At 50.7% G+C, this 19,328-nt stretch overlaps 1 protein-coding gene across 1 annotated transcript in view; it reads right to left on the minus strand.

The window, feature by feature from the left end:
* Positions 1-652: 652 nt before the first annotated feature.
* Positions 653-19,328, minus strand: part of PRKCA (protein kinase C alpha) — a 419,289-nt gene continuing 400,613 nt past the window's right edge. Inside the window, exons 15-17 of the mRNA XM_066235888.1 lie at positions 17,501-17,608; positions 15,959-16,099; positions 653-3,343 (exon numbers count right to left, since the gene is read on the minus strand). Of these exons, the coding sequence (XP_066091985.1) occupies positions 3,179-3,343; positions 15,959-16,099; positions 17,501-17,608 (414 nt within the window). The 3' untranslated portion in view covers positions 653-3,178. The remainder of the gene's footprint in view (positions 3,344-15,958; positions 16,100-17,500; positions 17,609-19,328) is intronic.

The following is a 19,328-nucleotide window of genomic DNA, read 5'->3' on the forward strand; positions in this document are numbered from 1 at the left end:
GTGTTAGATTCTGTTGGCCGCCTGGACCTCCATAGGCCCTCGTGGTACGGGAGTGCCCAGGGGCTGGGCCTTCCTCGTGTCCCCCAGTCACCCGACCCTGAGGCATCCTCTTCATTCCAGCCTCCAGCGGGGTGCCCACTTCAAACGGCAGCCCTCCCTGTGCTTGTTCCCGCCACGCCCGCGGCGTGGGACAGTGCCACACAACTTCAGCCGTGCTGTGGCTAAGGGTGTGTGCATGGTTGCCCCTGACTAGCTCTTACAGCAGTAACTATCAAGCCAATAACTATCTGCCAAAATCTTTCAAGCATTAGTCTTTCTCTGAATTCAGTACACAGCACGGTACCAAACAGGCTACGTCTCGGTGACACTTCACTGGCCCGGTTCTTACTGTTTGCCCTCATGCCTGCTGGCCCTCGGGCACAGTGACAGGCCCCACAGACAGGGAATTTTCTTTGAAAAAATTTTCACACATTTGGGAAGAATACAAGCCAGGTGAGATGGTGACCGTGTTTCCTAGAGAAATAAGAATAATTTTGGAGATGTTTTGGCTGTTTCCCCAAAAGCCTGAGCCTGCTGCTGGCTTACAACAGGTGGATGGGCAGTGCGGGGCTTGGGCACAAACGGCCCACAATTCGTGTGCTTTTCTGGAACCTTCGTCCCCTGGAGGGCTCGGCTGGAAACCTGTTTTGCTGTAGCTCCCTTCTGGGGCAGGGTGATGGGTTCTTTTGTTTCTTAGGCCCTTTCTATAAACTTGTCCCTTTTCTATCAGATTGAACTGAGGTATACCTGGTGAGGCCGTGTCCCCCGAATGTGCACTGACCAGCGGGACTGCAGCTCGCAATGTGTAGACCCTCTGGAGTTCTGAAGTCCACAGTCCATCGAAGATGACAGGGAAGTTGTTCTTGGGTCTGACCCGTCCCCTACCCATCTTTTCTTGCCCCCAGGGGTTCCCAGGACAGAGAGGTCTCTCGTCTCAAAGCCCCCTTGGCAGCTGTGTGTTCCATAAATCTCAGGCCGGAATACACTGGAGGAGGCACTTAGCTGAGATGCTGCTGGGGACAAGGAGGCAGAGCAGCCCGCCGGGAGGCGTGAAAGCAGCTTCCATCTGAACGTCTTTCTGTTGCAGAAGACGGGTTCTCTGAGGGCCTGCATGGGACGGTGTCTAGTGGCGAAGCGCTCCTCTGACCGGCTCCAGCAACAGCTGAAGAAACTCTGTGGCCTCTGAAAAGCATGTGCGGAGAGCTGCAGGGGACGGCCGTGCCCAGGGGCGGCTGGACGGTGTGTCTCACAAAGTCTGTACGTGCGGAACAAACGTGCGGGTCCTTCCAGAGGGCAGGGTCCGCCTGGCGTGACCATGCACATGGATCAGCAAGGCCACCTCCCGGTCCACTGTCCCCCGAGTCACTAATCGTAACGAGGCTGGAAGGAAGAAAACAAGAGAGTCCAGCCCAGGGGCTGTGATTGCCCACATCTGCTCATACTAGCCACACTGGAGTTAAACACTTCCCGCCGTCCCCAAGAGGGACTGGCACAAAAAACCAGAACAGAAGATAGCGTTAAGAAGCCAAGAGAGTCTCATCTCAAAAATAATCCCCCAAAACTTTTGTTTGCAGGTAGAATCAAATATTTATATACATAAGCCTAATAAATCATGTAAAGTAGCCATTAGTTTCTGAAATTACATCTACATTAAAAAATTAATACGTCCAGTACAGTGCCAATGTGCAGGGCACACACAGGATGGGGGTGGGGAGAGGAAGCAGGGCCACAAAGAATTCAACTACAACTTAATCACAGAAGCAGGATTAGAAACAAGAGCCTTCACAAATACGGATAGCACAATTGTATCTTATAAAATTATTATAATACTCTCTTCATACTTGATACAATTATATCAATAATATAGATTCACTTGTTATTAAGGTTTATTATAAACATGCAAAATTCATTGCATGATGCATTTGCAAAACATATTAAAATCCTTCTTGCAATAAAACATCTTTGAGCTGATATGTATCCAGGTTTCCCGATTCTGCAGCTCCAGGTGTGTCATTCAACAGGAACTAGAAGTGGGGACCAAAACTGTATCGTTTTCCATCCCTAAGGGGATGGTGAGGGACAGAGATGAGAGGGAAGGCCATCAGGAGGGACTGATTCTAGAGTCAACACTTTAAGTTACTGTACATCGTACTCTCATAAACGATACTGCAGCCTATTAAATAAATAAGTACAAAAGGGGGTGGGGCGTATCCTTCAGATTCTTAGGAAGTAGGTAGCAAAATATTGGTGGTGGAGGGGGGGTTGGCTAGCAACACTGGCGAGTAGTGGCATTGCTGATGGCACCCTGTATCACAGAACAATTTCCCAGAGATGAACACGGACGTACGCACACACTGGTTTTGCCTCGATCTGAAATGACTTCACATTTGCTCATTTAGCAAAGTCCTTAGAAGATTTGGCCTCTTACAAAGAAATGCAAGTATCAAGATAGGTATCAACCAAATAGGGTACAAGATGACCGGCTGATGGAACACTCATCTGAGGTTTTCTTTCTCTCTCTCTTTTTTTAAAGACAGGAAACTGCCGGACCATGATTGGGCTATGACTGTCAACGTCTGGGAACAGTGAGCTTGCAAATGACATCCTGGCTTCTCGGATTCTAGGGGCTGTTTCCATGGAGGCAGAGAACAGCAGCAGCAGAGGTACTCTGAAGCCTCCCCACCCCCCGTGTGCACTCCCTGCTCTCTGGGCTCCCCTTTCTCTCGTGCCAAAGGCGCCTGGGTGGAGATGTGTCCGGCCACATCTCTGGTTGGGTTGGGAGGAACCTGATGGTGAAAACCGACAGAGAGAAGATACGGGAAATATATCAAATCGTACCAAAAAAGGGGCAAGAGTCTGTTTGCTTTCTGGGAAGGTTTAACCTACAGCCAGAGGTGACTTCTAGCAATTAAACTGGACACTGAACAGTGTATCGTCTTCCACTAAGATAATGTTCTTGGTTGCAAGAGAGAGACCCTGAACGGTTGGTCACACTTGGACTAGAAACCCTACGATGTGCAGGCTTCCATCTGGAACAAGAAACGAGGCCGTGGCCTTACAATTTTAGGGTTAAGGATCATTTCCCACTGCTGGGGGGGTAGTGAGGGTGGGGGTGGGGAGGCGTCTGCTCTTGTGCGTTTCATACTGCGCTCTGTAAGATGGGGTGCACAAACTGGGGGTTGACATACGAGAACCCTTCGAAATCAGACTGGTCTATGTTAGCAATGACCAGCTGATCAGGCGGCGTTAAGACGGGCTGCCCTCGTGTGAAGAACTTGTCAAAGTTTTCTGCTCCCTTGCCGCACTGCGGAGAAAACAGAGAGAGAGGGAAAGATCATTAAGCATTACACAACACTCGGCTGCTGCTTGCTGGGAGCGCCCGCGCGGAGCGCAGCGGGAGTCGGGCTGGTTAGGCGGGAGGGACTTGGAGGGCTTGCAGGCCGACCACACTGAAAGCCAGGCACAGCAAACAACAATGGAGACTCAGTTGTGAACCTTCATACACCCTCCCCCCACCCCCACCAAAGTGAAACCCTGGGTGGAAGTGCGCTGTTGACAGTGAGGTGACAACAGGCAACAGCTTCTTTTACTTCCACCTCACAGAGCAAGCAGGGCTTGAGCACGGGCGCCACGCACATGGGGCCATCAGTCACGGATCCTGTTGAAAGGCCAGGCTGCTGGGTGGGAACAGGCAGTGACCCCTAGACCGAGAGGCTGAGCTTACTGTCCCACATCCGGTTCTTTGAAATGGTGTTTGTAATGAAGTAAAAGATGTGCTATGTGTGTCTTCCAATTGAGATGTTCTAAAAAGCCCAGCCCTTCGTCTTTGAATGACAGGGGGCAGGTGTGATGATGACAAGGTTGGGATGCTAACCTGGGGCCCCAACTGGACTTCAGCATATCTAGCTTGATCTGGTCAACCAGCACACAGGTCAACATGGACTTCATGTACAGGATGGTCTCAGGCGCTGGGTTTGCACTGGTGCCCAAAGGAGGCAGAGGAAAGCCTGCTGTCTCAGCTATTCCTCCTCTCCACCCAACAATCCAACCAACCGACCAGTCAACCAGCCAACCAGCCAGGCCTACCTCACATGGGGCCCCACATTCAGACACTGCTGTTGTGATGACAACTAAAAAAACAGCCCTCTTGCCTGACCAGGTGGTGGCGCAATGGACAGAGCGTCGGACTGGGATGCAGAGGACCCAGGTTCGAAACCCCGAGGTCGCCAGCTTGAGCACGGGCTTATCTGGTTTGAGCAAGGCTCACCAGCTTGGACCCAAGGTCGCTGGCTCGAGCAAGGGGTCACTCGCTCTGCTGTAGCCCCACGGTCAAGGCACATATGAGAAAGCAATCAGTGTCGCAACATGGAATTGATGCTTCTCATCTCTCTCCCTTCCTGTCTGTCCCTGTCTGTCCCTCTCTCTGTCTGTCTCTGTCACAAACAAAACAAAACAAAACAAAAAACAGCCCTCCTTTGGAGATACCAGTGGTTCTCAACCAGGGATGATTTTGTCCTCTGCCCCCTTCTTTGGGGACATTGGGCAATCTCTGAAGTCACTCTTGGTTGCCATGACTTGGACAGGGGGTATTGCTGGCATCTCGCAGGCAGAGGTCAGGGATGCTGTTAAACACCCCTCAGTGCACAGGACTCCTCAACCCCCAAGGATGGTTGGTCCAAAATGTGAACAAGTGCTATTGTTGAGAAGTCAGGGCTATACTAAGATGGTAATAAAAGGCTGGGTCGTCCCCAGGGTCACACAAGGACATTAGGCAAGGACTGCCGTCTGTGAGAGCCCTGGGAGGGGAAGCAACAGAAGCCCAAGGCAGAGTGTCGTCAGCGAGCGTTCCAGCCTCGGTGGAGCTGGCTTCCAGGAGAACGTCCTATGGGAACCTGATTAACCCACAGCCATTCATCTACCTCTAACGTGGTGCTTCCCAAGGCTGGCTTACGTGTGCCTTAAAAAGCACTCAGTTGCATTCTTTTGCTGTTCACTAACCATGCAGAGATGAACAAGAAGGAACTTCTGGAAAAATGGAAAAAAGGTGAAGCCTCTAAAAGAAAAGAGGCAGCAAGCCAAGGTGAGATGTCCTCCTCCCAGCTGGAGCCCTACCCGTCTGGCTCTTGATGTGAAACAATCCCACAGGTCTTCCCTTTCCTTGGGTGCCATCTTTGACTATACACATGAATCATTTCTCAACAGTGAGTTCGAAAAGCCACAGGTAAATCGCCCAGAAGAGTAAAAAATAAACCAACCCAGAGAAGCATTCCTATGATCTAAAAGTGGACCACATAAATGTCAGCACTGAGAAGCCCACTGCACCCCAGACTGGGTGGGGACAGATGGTCCAGGATGTCCAGTTCTAAAGCTGTGTCCAGAGGAGGGTTGCTCCTGACAGCGGCCACAGCTTGGAAAGCCAAGCACTGCAACCCATGGGGCAGAAGCCCCCACTGCATCAAGCCCCACGCGGGGACTGCCGCTGTCCACAGAGCCAAGGGGAAGGACGGCCCAGGTTCATCTGAGCTCTGCTCTGCTGTCGCACGCCACGGGAGCGCCACCGTCAGTCTCAGAGCCGCTCGCCACCACCAATCTCCTCCTGTTCTTTCTAGTTCTAAATCTTGTTTACTCCGGGGGAGAGACCGGAGGAAGGACAGGCTGAGGGCGAAGATGAAGTGTACAGATGCTGTACTGTAGGACTGTGCACCCAACACCTGTACAGTTTTGTTAACCAGTGTCACCCCAATAGATTCAATAAAAAGGAAAAAACACACGAGGTTGGCTCCTTTCCTCCAGCCAAATTCTCTGCATCAGCCCATGGACAGTAGTTTTTAACCCCCGTGATGATTTGCAGAGATGTGCCCCCTAATTACTAGAATCACAGTCCCAAGTCAGAGCACTTGGTGTAACTTAACTTCACATTTTCCCTTGTATGTCTCAGAGACTTTCCAGACGTAAGTTTTCCCAATCTCATCTCTAAATCTTTACCTCAAGGTAGAATCTAAGTAGCCGGTGCCCCTTTGATCCACAATGTCAGAAAATTATGCTCTCTTGACTGTCACGCTCATACCACTTTTTAAATTTTAGTTCCAATATAGATATAAAAATCATCCACCTTCCCCAATCTCCACTCCAATTCAGGCGCCCACTGCACCCCAGACTGGGCAGCAGTCTCCTCTGCCGTCCGCCCTCCGTGCCCTCGCCCCTCTGCCCCGACCCATCACCCACAGAGCAGCAAGGGCGATCGGAAATGTGACGACCTTCCCTGTCGCAGCCTCTCCCTCCTTCCCTGCTCCACACAGGACACGACCCAATCTTAAACACGGTCGGCAGAGTCTCAAAGAAACTGCCCCAGGAATCTCTATCCTCGTTTTATCACCTGTGCTTGCCAGGGTCCACCACACAGGGCCCAGCATAGTGATTCTCTTTCCTTCATTTTAAAACACCCAACACCCTCCCTCTTAGTGTCTTTACTTCTGCCTGGCACACTCTCCTTCACATTTTTACCAGACTAACTGAAAACATCATTTCCTGCCATAGGTACTGTCTAGAGCTTTTTTGTTGTTGTTGTTGCTATTTTTGATTAATTCTTGCCTAAAGAGGTTCTCTGGCCATCAAAGGCCACTCCCTCAGCCCAGGTGAGGGCAGGTGAGACGTGCTGGGGAGTCATGCTTCCTTTCTCACGCCAGGAAGAGCCTTCAAGCACTGAGGGGTGGGAGGTGGACAGCGACCCTGGCATCCTCCGCCCTCAGAGGGGCCAGGGAGTGCTCCCCGCTCCCTCTCAGGTCCTCTGGAGGGACTCAGCCCCAGCTGCCCAGTGCTGCCAGGTTAATAACAGGTCTTCACAGGCTTCCCCTTCCTCTTTACAGGTCTCCGATCTCCTGCGGGTACACATCCCACCAGACTGCACACACCTTCCTTCCTGCTGTGGGCTGGCTCCCGGAGGACTCTGACTTAGGGCACAAGGCATTTCATCACAAAGACAGAACCATTTATTTGACTAAGACATAGGCAGAGAGCACAGCTAGGAAATACTTCACTCACGATGCCTATTTTGATCAAAGAGAAAACAAGTGACCGTTTTAGAATTATTCAGTGATAATGACCGTGTTAGCTGCAGTTACTCATTTCTGTGTGTGCCCAAATGTACGTATTTATGTGAGTTAAGTGTATGACTATTTCAATTACTTATGTGTAAAGTAAAAGTTTTATGAGTTAGAAAAAAGAATAAAGCCCCGGGTCTGTGGCTGCACCCTCGTAAGCCGTGGGGAGGCCCGGGAAGAACGGGCGGGCGGCTGAATCTGAGGATCGGACGCGGGTCAGGACAGAGGAATTTCTATTCTCAGGGAAATCAGACTGTAAAGAAGTCACTCTTCCCCCACAAGGAGCAGGAGCACAGCTATTTTTACCAGAGGGTCAGTACTATGAGAAGCTGTGCTAGATTTTCCACCACGGAGGATCTCTTCATGCCTGAAAAGTGAGCCCTCCACACTCTTAGCAAAACTGGGCTTAGAGACAGTTGCCTTTAAGTCAAATTGCAGATCTTGAATGACTCGTTTTTCAAGATGTGGGGAACTGCAACGGGTAAGGCATTGCTCTTCGGATCCTTGGGGAAAAGACAAACAGTGGCTTCATTAAGCTACGGAAGATTTAAGGTAGAAAGGATTTTCCGACCGCCTGTAAGCCAACCTTACTCATCACCACCAGCCAGTGGGCAACAGGCCCCCAGCACCATCTTGGGTCTGAGAGGGAGAAGGAGTGACAACGTGAGTGAAGAATAAAGCTGGCCAGACTGCAGACACCCTTCCAACATTACCCAGACGAAGTGGGAAGGTTACTACCACGGCCCCTGGAAGGGCAGCCTCCCCCAGTCTGTGCCAACAGGCAGGTTCGGGCTGTCCATGGACTCAGTGCTCCAGGCCACTTGACAAAGCAGAGAAGCTAAAGCCAGTACTTGCTACTTGTGAGCAAAACTCCTCTGCTGGTGCACTGTCCTCAGCTCTAAGGGCCATCGTACCTTTCACCCACTGAGGCTTCTGACATCTGGGATGTGATGTACCGCACAGTTGATGTGGGACAAAGAGGGGGGATAGGAGGGTGATAGGAGGTGGCCCAAACCTAACTGGGTCCGTGTGTGAGCCCAGACAGGTCCACTGGTACTCCCCGAGACCAGACGATGTCTGTGTTCGCAGGGCCATGTCTGATACCTAAGGAAAAACGGGAAGTACCATGGTGTGATGGACCCGACCAGAGGTCAGAAGCCCAGGATATAGGTTTGGGCAGCTCACTGTAGAGGCACCTTTGTGAAGGTAAGATGAGGATGTGAACATTCATGTGCTGTGCCTGTTGTATCAAAGGAACTAGTGTGTGCGCCACCCTTTCTAAACGATCAGGCGTGATGCTGACCTAAGGGACAACATGGATAGCAGGGGCCTGTCCTGGGAAAGGCATGTGACCACCACAAGAGGCACGAACCGACACCATGAATAATCTACCTCCCTCCCTCAGCTCTGGATTCAGGACTTAAAACTCCCTTTTCTGTTTCGACATTCCTACCCAGTTGGTAAAAATCATTGAGGAATAAATTGAACCCGGAGATTAGCAGGTGTGGTAAAGAAGTGACAAAGCTCAGAAAGAGACTGACTCTGGTGGCACTTGGGGCTGCAGTGCCCCCCTCCAGAGCCCCGTGCGGCAACGCTCTGCGTTCTGTGTGACAGGCTGTGGGGCGGGCGTCACGGAGGTGGGCTTCTCGGCTCTGATTCTTACCTGGGAGAGGCCACTGGGACAAAGCACACACGTATGGTCTCAATCCTGTCCTTGGTGCCCCAGTCACATGGAATAAAGCCCCGTAGCCACTGGCGTGGGAATTAGGGGGAGTGTGAGTAGCATTGAAAACACCGCCATTACAAAGCAATCACACAAAACCCGGGAGAGCGGGAAGAGTGCGCGACTGACCGGAGAAACGGCGGATAGCAACAGGAAGCAGGAGGGAACCTTCGCGGAGTGGGGACGTCTCTGACAGTTACCAGAGGCAGCAGGATGTGCTTGGTCTTAGGGTGACCATCACCCACATTTCAAGTCCTGATCGTGGGGGCTGCCCGTAGCCCTGTGCCACGGGCCGAGCGCAGTGCGTCAGTAAGAACACCGCCAACACTGTGCATGGCTCCCTGGCTCCTGGTTGTTCGCCGTCTTCATCTAATTAAACACCCAGCGGCAGAGGTGAGCAGAAGCATTCTGCTGTGGGCCTCCTGAAGGTCGTGTCCACACTATGGAACCACCCACTGGGCAGCAGCCGTGGGCCTGCCCCTTCGAAGAAGGTCAGCATGCTCAGGGAATGGTCCTCCGTGCACGGCCAAGGCAAGCAGGCGCACACGCGGAGGGTTAATGAGTGAGGTTAGCTTGCGCAGATAGTCACTCAAGGTTCTGGAAATGTGCTCACCGAAGGCCTGGATGCCCACTCAAGCCAGAGCGTTTTGGTACAGAAAGTCTAGAGAATAAGAACGGGACAGGGTAGAGTATTTGGAGAGCAGTCAGTGCCTGGCCTCAGAATGCCTGTGCCAAGGATGCCACAAACCCACGTGCGCTGACGGGAAAACACCTCCAAGATACACTGTTGTGTGGAAGATTCAAGGTGCAAAATGCGATGCGAGGTACAACCTCGCGAGTGTACCTGTTCACATGTGCATAAGACTTTCTGGAAGGTTACAGAAAAGATAGAGAACCATGGGACTAGTAGTGGCGGAGGGGGAGAGAGTGTCTTTTCATTTTACCTCTCTACTGCTTAGCTATTTCACCACACTGAGCTAGTATTTTAATAACAACTTAACAAAAAGAGGGGTGGGGTTGGGACCGCCTTCATCTCCTGCCAAAATCACCTGTGGTGAAAGACTAGACAGGCTTTGGTTTTTCCGACAAAACTAGACTGTATTTGTCTCACTTGTCGCCTTAGAGCCTGTCTCAGAAAGGGCCCGTTCTGGTCCAGAGGGAGCGAGCGGTTCTATTGGCGGGCTCGCTGACAGACACAGGCAATAAGCCACACACTCAGTGAGTGGATTCTTGTGGGCACCAGAGTTGCGCGCGTGTGAGGGCCAAGGCTCTGGCTTAGCCTGGGCTGTATTTTATGGAAGAACCACATGCCCTCCATGTGGTCTTTATACAACGGCCAGCTTGATGCTTCAGGGCTCCTTTTCCAAGAAGGGTTGTTGTAAGGACCACTGTTATCGGAGGCCTTTATTTCAGCCAGCGGGAGCGCGTGCAGTCACACACTGGAGGCACACGAGGTCCGCGTTCACCCCGTCACTCCCATGGGGCTCCCTGAGGCTCGCACCGGAGCTGCTGACTTATAGTGATTATTCTTTTAAATGTCTCATTTCTCTTTCAAGCAGAAACGTATTCTTGCCTCTAATTAACCAAGGAAAAGATGCTGTGTTAAGCTGGTTTGAAGGCTGAAATCAACCCGCAGCACATCAGGATGTGGCCAGACTCCAGTCTCCACAGGCCGGTCAGTGTTCCCCCGTTGTTGCTGAAGCTCCGAGTCTGGAAGGTCTCACTCTCAATTAGCATCACTGCTTCTGGTTCCACGGAAAGGCCTAGAGGAGGAACCTGCTCGCGGCCAGAGAGACCTGATTAGTGCAGCCCCAGGCCGCCTACGGCTGATCACTCGGACAGCCCTCTGGGGCCTCCTCTCACCTGGAGGGCGGCTGCTCTGTACACATCCCTTTTCAGAGCAGTGACGACAAGAACAGCGCACCACAGAACGTCCTCGGCTTTAGGAAACGTGTGGAATCATTTAGATGTAAAGAGGCATTAGATCTGTTGCTTACTCTCAAACGATTCAGAAAAAAAATATGCATGTGTGTCTGTACACACATGCACTTAGAAGTGACGGAAGAACGATACAGACAATGTGGTAAAATGTTAACGTTTAGGGCATCTGGGTGTAGGGACGACAACAACTGTTTAAACGAGTCTTGCAACTTTTCTGCAAGCCAGAAATTAGAAATCAGACATAAAAGGAAGCACTATCTCTACTTTGCTAATTAAGTCGTCATTAAACTCTCTAAACAAGCCAATGACACTGACATAGAGGACTTCGAGGCGACGGGGACAAGGCCCCGAGGGTGCCTTCCCACCACAGCAGCACCCACTCTTGCTCTCGATGTGCCTGTCTCTTCTGCGCTTGCTGCAAGAGCGACAACGTCCTGATGAAAGTTATTATTTTTCTGTCTCTTTTTTGATAAAATGACAGTAATTTACCCATGAGTGACAGGACTATTTTCAAACTACTCTGCTCATCTATCAACCCTGGGCTATCTTTCTCAGTGTTAAGCTTTATAGATTAAGTTCTCTCTCTCCCATAACCACTTAAGCACAGGGAATGCTTTGGTCTTGCCCGTGAACTAGCTATTCCGCTCCTCGTGGTCAACGGATTAAATTCAAACATGGAAAATCAATGAACGTTCCACTTCTAGTAGTTGCATAAATTGTTATTTTTTCATGGGCAGGATGCATGGAAATCTGAAGGCTGTTCTTGGGCCTTTTACTCACATGAATAATAAATGAGGATAAAAGCCTATAAAATGAAAAGCGACACCAGATCAGAATCCTGGTCTCCCATGGGTGCACCTGCAAGGGTGCGGCCCAGCTGCAGGGGCTCAAACTCAGGCGTCTTCTTTCTCAGGCCACACAGAAAGAAAGGGCTCCCTTGCTGTCGCCAGGTTCTCAGGACACTGGCCAGCAACCTGGTGCGTCACCTCCTCAGTCACCTGATGGCCTGGGAAGCAGCCGGGACCCCCTCATGTGTCCTTCAGAAAGTCAACAGTCACCTTTCCAGGACTGACCTTTTTTTGTGACGATCTTGTTTCCTTGTTCTGCATACCAGCCCGACGCCGGGCTGACGGTCCCTGTCCCTGTGCCCGTAAAGTGGAGGGTCGCCCGCTGTGTCTTCTGGAAGGGGATCCCACTCTGTGCCCTCTTCCGTCAAGAATGGGAACGAGTTCTGGGGCAGCCTCACCTCCAGGTGAGCAGAGCACAGCAGTTGTTTCTTTTGCTTTTGTTTTACAAAATAAACCAGGACATGGTGATCATCCCGTTTTTCAGACAATCATCGTCATCTTTGCCATTGCACACGATAGCCTCCTGGGGACACGTGGCTGTCCCCACAACAGGCCGCTGCAGCGCAGGTCATTTCTTCTGGCTTGCGGATGCCTCCCTCCCCACTTCTTCTGTGTTGGGCGTGTGCGTCTCCGGCCCCGCTGTCCAATGGGGAGAGGGCCACTGTCCCACACCCGACACCAGTCACTCTCCTCTCTCTGCTCTGCCTTCTGTGTGACCTTACACAGAATGCGGGCTGCGGCCGCACCCCAAAGCCTGACCTTAACACTGTCATGATGTAGAAAGCTCCGTAAGGAGCGTCCTGGTGGATCTGCTACATCAGTGCTGGTCAAGCTGGTCCCTACCGCCCACTAGGGGGCATTCCAGCTTTCATGGTGGGTGGTAGCAGAGCAACCAATGTATAAATAAAAAGATTTAACTATATATGGTAAATTGTTTTATAAAGATTTATTCTGCCAAACTTGGTGAAAATCCTAAAGTACTTGGTAAGTAATTGTTATTATATGCTTTAACTTGCTGTAACTCTGCTTTATAAATTTTATAAAGTTACTCCCCTACTTTATAAATCACCATTACTGTGGAACCGGTGGGTGGTTAGAAAACTTTACTACTAACAGAGATAAAAAGTGGGCGGTAGGAATAGAAAGGCTGACTACCCCTGCCCTACATCATGAGATGCCCTCGGTGGTGGAGGTCACACTCTGCACAGCACTCCCCTCTACTTCCAGGGATGGCACTTCAGGAGGCAGCACACTGAAAAAAGACGGGACACGGTGGGGCATGCAGTTCCTCCAGTAAGCTCTGTGGGGTCTAGCCACAGAATCCCTCTACTCAGTTAGGGAGAATTGGTGATTTTGGAATCGCCTTTTCCTGGAGGGTCAATACAAAAAATTAGAAAAACAAAGATGAGATTCCTGGGCATCTCAGTACAGGGTGGACCTCCAGAAGCGCCCTGCGGACAACGGTCGGTCAGCCAAGTCTCCCTGCTGCTGTCTACAAACACCAAGGGCTTGATTTCAGGGGAGTCAGGAGCAAATGGTCCTTAATCTGGAAAGTCTCGGGAAATCGATTCCCCAGCATTTGCTTGAAAAGCAGGGAGCAGAGACAGACAAGTGCCGTTAGCCCGGGCTGTCAACACTGCTCCGTGGAGTTCGCCGCGCACATTACCTACAAGTCTCTGGCTGTGCCTGATGGTCTTTTCAGCAGTGAGAGCTTGGCTGGCATCACAGCATTTGAAATAACAAAACCACCTGTCAGAGAAGACTCAGCGTTGTCCTTGACCCGTAAACATTTATGACCTTCTAATGACGTCACAGGATAACCTTTCTGCTCAGTGGGTTCCCCTGTGGCTGCTGTGCTGAGCGGCGTTTTCTGCCTGGACGACATCTGGATTTGGACGGCTTTCTTCTGTTGCCGGTGTGCGGGCGGTCGTTCTGCTCCAGCACGGCCGGCCCCACAATGTTAGGGACGTCCCAGAGGCTGCCGAAATGCCACCTCCTCCTGAGGTTCCGAGACAGTTCTGCTGCCGCAAGGGCTGGAGGAAACTGAGCGCCTCCCTGGGACCAGAACTTTCCTAATCAATCTCTTTTCAACCTCCACTATGTTTTCTCTCCCTTGCTGCAAATCTCCTGTCCATCAGCACCGCCCTGTTTTGCACACAGGCTCCCAGCAGACTGTGGCTTCTGCCTGAGAATTCTCGCTGTGAGCCGATGAGGCCTCCCCTGTCCTTCCTACCAGAGCTCTCACCAAGCAGGCCTTCCCCATGGAACCACCAGGGTTGAGATCTCAGTCTGTGCTTTCTGCTTCTGTTTGTGAGCTCTGGGGTTGTTTCTTCACAGCCTAGGGTAATTTATTCTTTCTTTTTTATTCTAACTTGGGCTCAGCGAAAAACCAAACAAACAGCAGCGCTCCAGGAATAAACAAACACTGCCCACAGCTCGGCGGCTGGCGCGGTGTGACCATGCTCCCAGCCACCGCCATGGCCCACACGTCCACGCTTGGCTGCTAAAGCCCTCACGCCCTGGCTTCCCCTCTGTCTGAGTGGGGGCTGCGGTGTCCACTGAAAGTGGAAGACTGCAAATCAACAAGGTCTTCTGAAAGCAAGGTGGAGACAAACAGAAGAACATGCTTAATGGTGCCTTGGCTACATCTCGCCTGTCTGGCAAGAGGATTTTGCTGAACACTTAAAAGCAGGGTCAGCGTGTGTCTCCACGTTGTTCCTGTAAAGAAACTGAGCTGTGTGTAAGATACTATTGTGGACCTTCCATATGCAATTTAAGAAGGGCAAATAAACAGGTCTACTGAGACCATCCGCAGCACCATTCATCACTCTGTCTTCCTGCCTCCAGCTTCCTTAAAACCAGGTTTTGTAAATAGGACAGTAGGAAGCCCATAAAGAACCTGCAATCAGTGCCCAGCACTGGCTCAAGAGAAGGTGGGGTGGCAGATACTTCATCTTTCTACTTGAGGTGATGATTCAGGAGAAAGTCAACTGACTTGAATAATTTTAGTTTTTTCCTCAGTTCGTGCTAAAAATGCCTTGGAAAAATAAAATCAATGGGCTCACCACCCACGGTTTTATTCTTGGAATAGAAGGCACATGAGCCTATTTGAGGAGGAAGTTCCTGCTTTAAGAATAAACCCGTGCCTCCCCCCCACCCCCACCCCCAGTTCATAGCTCAGCTGCCCAGGAGGGGCTCACTGCGTGCACACTAGGCACCTGTCAGGAGACAGATTCGGGCCAAACCAATACAGTGAACGCTCTGAAACTGACTGTGCAATAAAGCTGCCCTGTCTCAGGCTTGGTGGTGACGACCCAACGCCGCCTGAGACAGTGGCAGAGCTGGAAGGCAGGAACCCACCTGGATTTCAGGCCTGGGACGTGTGGAAAAGCAGCCTCCCTGCAGGCACTGCCCAGTGGCAGGTGGCGCACGTGAGGAGCTGGTGTCTTAAAGACTCCCGGCTTATCTCCGGAAACATAAACATTAAGAAAGGGAATGCACAGGCTGCAACCAACAGTCAGACTGGAGGACGCATGGCAGTCACTGAGGTGGAGCACTGGTGGGGAAGGACACACAGATCCAGGAGCCAGGACACTGCAGTTTGAATCCTGGTTCTACCATTCACCAGCTGTTTGTCTTCAGGCAAGTTACTCAGCCTCTCTGTGCCTTACTTTCCTCAACTGTTATTGGGGACAACAGTACCCACCTACAAGGTTTTTTGTAAGGGTTAAATGAACTAATTTGTAAAGCCCTCAGGATAGGGCCTGGTGCACAGTACTTGTTAAACAGATGAAAAATAATGGGGGTCATATGGGGAGAATCTGAATGAAGGTGGTGATGCCAGAAACTGTGGTTGGCACACACGCCCTGCTGCAGGGGCAGCAGCCAGCGTGAGACCTGCACCCAGGCCTACCCAGGAGCTGGCTCGTGTTAGTTACGCTGTGGGTGCAAGGCAAATCCAGGAAACCTGGAGAGAGAAGTCTGGTCAAGGAGTCAGAGAAAGAACGCCAGTCCATGGTATTCAGACCCGAAGCCGACTTGCCCCGGCTCTGATGGTTTTGGGTGAACGCTCAGCAGACGCCCTCTTGGAGCGCACAAAGGGCACTGGCTGGGCCGCCCTCACTCTCAACGTCAGCAGGAATCGCGGATGCTCAGTCCACAGAGTCGAGGGCAGGGCAGGGACCTGGCAGTTTCTTCTGCCCTGCAGAGGCCAGGGGTCCCTGGTTTCCTCTCTCCAGAGGAGGGGCTGGCAGCCACCCCCAGGATTTGGGGGAGCGGGGCTTGGGAGGCGGGCCGTGCCGACTCACCACTTTGGGCTTGAAGGGCGGCTGGATCTCCCTGCTCTCCAGCTTCTCCCAGTCGATCCTCCGGAAGAAGGCGTGCTCCCGCACATCGCGCTCCCCCTCGGGCCCGCAGCCCAGCCGCTTGCCCGGGTGTTTGGTCATCAGCTGGAAAGCAGGAGAGAGGGGAACTAATGGATCACGTGGTGACGGCAGTTCATAAAAACATATCGTGTCACTGAAATTTGCCAAAAGAGTAGAGCGTCAGTGTTTTCCCTCCAAAAAAGAAAAAAAACAACCAGTAACTAGGTAAGGTGATGGACGAATTAGCTACACTGTGGGAATCCTTTCATCACGTACAGGTGTCCCGTAGGATAACGGGGATGGGCTCCAGGACCCCTCAGGGACACCAAAATCCGCATGTGCTCAAGTCTCTTACGCACATCCTCCCGTGTACTTTAAATCATCTCTAGGTTACTTATAATACCCACTACAATGTCAATGCTGTGTAAAGGGCAGTTATACTATATTGTTTAGGGAACAATGACAAGAAAAAAGGGCATGGACATGCTTAGTACAGATGACATCAGCCATCATCCTAGCCTAACTACATAGTACAGATCAGCAACCGTGTAACATTTTCTTGGGAATATTTTCGACTTGTGGTTGGTTGAATCCATGGGTGTAAAACCTGTGGATGCAGAGGGCCACCTGTATATGTATATCAAATTATCACATTGTACAATTTAAATATATCACAGTTTTATTTGTGAATTATACCTCCACAAAGCTGAAAATAAGAAGAAACAAATAAGCAGAAAACTCATTCATATGTTCCTCAGAATACACGACCCAGATGGTTCCTAGCAGTCTGTGTATAATAGTCCCAAATCAGAGTCCCAAACAAGCCACCAGTAGAATGGCTAAAGGTTGCGGTGCGTTCACACAATGTGAAGACAAACTATGACCACACACAGCCATATGGAGAAATCTCACCTCCACAATGTTGAGCGGAAAAGCCAGGCCCAGGGAGCGCCCACTGCGTGAGCCCCTGTGCACGGAGTTTCAGACAGGTGCCGGGAACCCTTGCAAGGACAAGCAGGGCGTGGCTGCAGGACGGGAGGTGGGGTGGCGGTCTCTAGGGTGTTGCTGGGAAGGTGCAGTTACATGGGTGTGTCTATTTTGTGACAATTCATTGATGATTTATGCCCTTTTCTATATGTATATTCCATCTCAAAAACAGAGAAATGAACAAAGAACGAACCAAGGCACATCAAGTGAGGCAGCAGAAGAAAGCCAATGTTTTCTAAGGGTCTGCAATCACTTCGGGCAACCTGCCCACAACTGCATGAGGTGGATGGGAAACTAAAGCGGACGGGCCAGAGCTCCTGGAAGTGCTGGGGGTCAGTCCCTCGTCCAGGCCTCCACTGCTTCCCACCACGCCTTTGACGGCAGGGCGCAGTGGTGTGGGTCTGCCGTCCTTCAGCCATCCTGCAGAGAAGTGTGGTGAAGACCTCCCCTGTTGACCCTTGGGGTCTGTGATCACAAAAGGAATCCAAACCCACTTACTCCTTTGCAGATGGAAACGGCCTCCTTGGACAAGGATTTTGGGTAAGAAACATTGTGCTCCATTATAGATTGAAACAGTTCGTCTTCATCCTCGCCGTCGAAAGGAGGCTATTCCGGAAAAGAGAAAGATGGCAACATATTCAGGCAGGGTGATTTATTATTTTATTTTTTATTTTTTTGACAGAGACAGAGAGAGAAAGGGACAGGCAGACAAGAAGGGAAAGAGATGAGAAGCATCAATTCTTCGTTGCAACACCTTAGTTGTTCATTGGTTGCTTTCTCATATGTGCCTTGACCGGGGCCTACAGCAGAGTGAGTGACCCCTTGTTCAAGCCAGCGACCTTAAGCTCAAGCCAGCAACCATGGGGCCATGTCTATGATCCCACACCCAAGCTAGTGACCCTGCTCTCAAGCTGGGGAGCCTGCACTCAAGCCAGATGAGCCTGTGCTCAAGCCAGTGACCTTGGGGTTTCGAATCTGGGTCCTCTGAATCCCAGTCCGATGCTATATCCACTGCGCCATGGCCTGGTCAGGACAGGCAGGGTGATTTATTAATGAGGCACCTGAAAACCCAATTCAATAACAAGAAACACCACAGGCTGCCGAGTCAGCTCAGCTCACAGGCTGATTAGGTTACCTTTGATTAGGTTGTAGGTTGTGTGTTTTTCAGTTTTCCCTCTGTTCCTTTAATTATCTTGCCCTGGGCAACCCAAAATAATCTTTAAGAAAAATGGTTTTTTGGTTTTTTTTTTTTTTTGAGTAATGCTTTGAATGACTTGCAAATAAATTATAATTAAACCATTAATCTTATAATTATGTGTTAAATATCTGATTATGATCAAGTTAGGTTACAGACAGCTTTGTGTTCAGAAGGTAGGGCTGGGGTAGGGAATGCTAAAAAGTCTTTGAATTCTCAACATGGGGTGAAGGGGGTATCAGAACAGGGCAAAGAGGTCTTCCTTAGGTCCAGGAACTCACATCAGGGGCCTTCTGACCCAACACAGAGCTGCACCCTGCATGGTGGTTGTAATGGAAGCTTAATGTCCACTAGACACCGCTCTGCCCTTTCTACTGGGTCTACACCCCCCTATGGAGAACGGAAGGCATGCTGGCACTGTGGAGGTCATGGCTTTGATGTCAAGCAGATCCAAACCAGAATCCTAGCTCTCTCACCTCCTCGCTGGTTGTCCAGAGGCAAGTGACTCACTTCTTTATGACACAGCTTTCTAATCTGTAAAATGGGGTTCCCTAGTGAGTCTGAAAAAATGCCTGACACTTTGTCTCGTACCCAGTGAGGGCCCAATGAAGGGTGCTTAGCTCTGCGAGTACTGTTATGAAGGTAGATGAATAGTCTTTGGGAGGGCTGCTAGGGTCTCCAGGAGGAACCAGTGAGCTCAGGATGCCCTCCAGCCTCGTCTTTTTTTTTTTAATTTTTTTAAAAAAATTATTCATTTTAGAGAGGGGAGAGAGAGAGAGAGAGAGAGAGAGAGAGAGAAAGAGAGAGAAAGAAAGAAAGAAAGGAGGGAGGAGCAGGAAGCTTCAACTCCCATATGTGCCTTAGACCAGGCAAGTGCAGGGTATTGAACCGGCGACCTCAGCAGCCTCGTCTTCAATGCCAAGATCAGCAAGTTACCTGTCACTCTGGACAACCCCCAGCATAAGTGGGTTTAAGGAAAATTGCTTAACATTCCCCTTTAACTCAGCTAACCTTAAGCTTAGCATGCAAAGCTCGGACCGGGGTCAGCCCTTGCAGAGCAAAGCCTGCTTCATTTTGTACTTTCTTCTCGTTATTACGGTCACTTTGAGCAATGCCACTTCCTACACATGT

This window comes from Saccopteryx bilineata, chromosome 6, assembly GCF_036850765.1.
Source record: "Saccopteryx bilineata isolate mSacBil1 chromosome 6, mSacBil1_pri_phased_curated, whole genome shotgun sequence".
NCBI lineage: Eukaryota > Metazoa > Chordata > Mammalia > Chiroptera > Emballonuridae > Saccopteryx > Saccopteryx bilineata.